Source organism: Gavialis gangeticus, unplaced genomic scaffold (genome assembly GCF_001723915.1).
Source record: "Gavialis gangeticus isolate Ggan-Ray unplaced genomic scaffold, GavGan_comp1, whole genome shotgun sequence".
In the NCBI taxonomy this organism is placed as follows: domain Eukaryota; kingdom Metazoa; phylum Chordata; order Crocodylia; family Gavialidae; genus Gavialis; species Gavialis gangeticus.
The window spans coordinates 25,895,088-25,897,989 of NW_017729033.1; the positions used below are offsets into that span (position 1 = coordinate 25,895,088).

General features: G+C 46.0%; 1 protein-coding gene across 5 annotated transcripts in view; it reads right to left on the reverse strand.

The window, feature by feature from the left end:
* SH3TC1 (SH3 domain and tetratricopeptide repeats 1) overlaps window positions 1-2,902 on the reverse strand; it is a 92,072-nt gene that overhangs the window by 76,092 nt on the left and 13,078 nt on the right. For all 5 annotated transcript variants that reach the window (XM_019526379.1, XM_019526382.1, XM_019526377.1 and 2 more), the window contains one exon: window positions 756-1,041. In XM_019526379.1, coding sequence (XP_019381924.1) covers window positions 756-996 — 241 coding nt within the window. In that variant the 5' untranslated portion in view covers window positions 997-1,041. The remainder of the gene's footprint in view (window positions 1-755; window positions 1,042-2,902) is intronic.

A 2,902-nucleotide genomic window follows, 5' to 3' on the forward strand; every position in this document is an offset into this window, starting at 1 on the left:
GTGGAAGGGAAGGGAGGGCTGCTCTAGCACCCCCAGCTTCTAGCCTGAGACACTGCAGGCATGTGCCTGCCTGTCTGAGATGTCTGTACAGTTACAAAGTGATTTAACCTAGCCAGGTTAAACTAACCTGCAAAGATTGAATTAATACAGGCTTAGGCTTTTTAAATGCCTGTCCCTAGCCCTGAAGCAGGGGCGGGCAATTATTTTGGGCAGAGGGCCTGAGTTTTGGCAAGCCATCGACAGCCACATGACAGGCAATCCAGGGCAGATGAATATTAATTTTCTAAATTTTTTAGGGGCCCCACAGGCCAGATAGAATGGCCTGGTGGGCCGCATCCAGCCCCCAGGCTGCGTTTTGCCCACCCCTGCCCTAAAGTCTTATGGATCACAGCAAAAAGTACTTACATTCCACAAATACTTGGGGCCTTCAGATCTTACTACCCAGGCTGGTCAGGCTTGATCAAATTGTCATCCTAATCTTACTTTACCTTTGGGTTAAGGTATCCATTTTTTTTTTTTTTTTTAAAGAAATGTAACCAAAATGAGCTATTTGTCTAGGGGGTTTTTTTATTATAAGAGTACATACAGCTCTTCAAGGAAATATAACTGTATTGTTCAGTTAAACAACTATAAAAACATTGTAGGAAAAGTGTAAATGACTGAAAAATACAACAGCTTTTTTGTGCAGCACAAAAAAATGAAACAAACAAAATGAAGTAGCCAAAGCAAAAAAACAGAAGCTATAGAGGTCTTACCATTTTGCCCTTGCAAACACACCTCCTTTTCTGTGCCAACTGCTGTGGGCATGAAACCATTGGTCACCAAACTTGCACAATCAGATGTACTCCTTTCCAGCAGCTGCTTATTTCCTTCTCCATGGCTGTTTTGTTTCTGCTCCAAATACGGAGCAGTGCTAGGGAATCCCTTTTCCTCTGAAGTACTGTCAAGCCCAGGAACAGAAGAGCTGCTTTCCACTCCAAGCGCAGAGAGCTCCATAATCTGCAATTCCAGCAGCTGCTAGAGAACCTGCCTGTCAAATTTCTAGGAAAATAAAAATAAAAACCCAAAGTTATGATTATTCTCTTAACATGTGCACACCATTCTGGCAGGTGCTTTATAAGCAAAATATTGCAGCCACAGTCATCTCAGTAGAGAGATCCTGTACAGATGGCATTTTCTCTGATGAAGAGAGAAAGGTGGGGATGAGGAAAAATTAGTGCCAGCCATCTAATGATTGTCTGTAGCTTACTACACCATCTTTAGCAATTGAACAATACATTGGATCATAACCATCCCCCATCATCAGATTCCACTCTTCCCCACCAAACCCTGATCTGGAGCATGGCCTAGCTGACTGAGCAGATATATGGCAGGTTCAGTGCAGGCTTTGTAATGGTAGCCAGTGGACTATCCTTCCCACCTCATATTTATTACAGGTGGTGCTAAGGCCTCAACCAAGATCAGAGATAACTATAGAAGAAAGACAGTCCCTGCTCAAAATAACTACCAAGCTAACAGATGAGAAAAGTTGGAGAAATAAGTATGTAACAGATTTTGGATCCTTCAGATCTAACTAGTTTACAACATATCTAATGCAGAGCAGGTTGCCAAATTAAAACTATTTGTGAAGCTTTTATTTCAAAAAGACACCCTTTCTCCACTCAGCTGGAACACAGGCTGGGTCCTGTTCAGTCAACTGGCACTTTCTGATATAAAACCACAGCAAATAACTGGAGCATATCAGCAGTCCCACACAGCTGTTTGCTGTGGCTCTGAATCCCCCTGCATAATTCAAACTTCTTTATATTTGCCTGGAGTTAGGAATCAAACCCTATGAAGCACCCAGGTTCTACTCCACAACATAAGTAGAGCAATCAATGCGATAGATCAGGCACTATGTTCTCCCTTAATATCTGCTCTATGCAAGCCAGGATACTGGGCCTAGGCTTGACTAATCAATAATGGTATATCTCTTGTTCCTATCATGTTAATTTATGTTGTTGGGGGTTTTTTGGGGGTGGGGGTGAGGAGTTATTAGGAAAGCACCAACTGAACTAAAAAAGAAGGAATAGACAAGAGTGACTAGGACAGAAATTGTCTCAATTTTCTCCATATGTAAAATTGAAATGTTAATATCTACCTTACGTACTTTACTCAAATGTCTTGAATGCATTTGAACAATTCTTGCAGGGGTGGGACACTGACAGTACTCATCCTGCTGTTTTACTTGTGGCAGGTTAGGGTCCTTCTGGTGCTAGTAGTTGTGCAGCAGCAGGTTTGATTGTGCAGTCACAGAAATAGGTTAGATGGGGACTTGGTGGGATGATATGGATCGGGACAATCCTGACCCAAGTAGAGGAGTGGGTGTGGGCAACCTGTGGCATAAGCAGTAGGCCTGTGCAAAGCAGCTAGAAGTCGCCTTGGATTCAGATTCAGCCCATTCGAATCACTGTCCCAATTCAATTTGGTGATTCAAATCAGCCATGCCAGGCCCATCCCCTGCCTGCTCTCCCAGCCCAGCAATGGCTGCCCTGCCCGCCCCAGCTCCCAGCACTTGATTAAAAAATGCCCTGACTCAGCGAGTGCTGCCAGGTGGGTGGCAATCCCTGCTGCCCCCAACTGCCCCACTCCGTGTGGGGTGCTCTGCATGAGCCCCCAAAGCCCCGAGGCTGCTGCAGGAGCGGTGAGTCCCGGGCCTTTTCTTGTTTTGTTTTGTTTTTCCTTAAAGGGCCAGAGCCCCGATGGGCAGGGTACCCATGGGGGGGGGGTCAGGCCATGGCAGAGCCCCCTATACAGCGTGGGGCAGCAGGGATCACCCCTCACCTGGCAGCACCCGGTGAGCACCAGGGCTTTTAAGTACCGAGCTGGGGCGGGCAGGGGCAGCGGGCAGGGGTGGGATGGC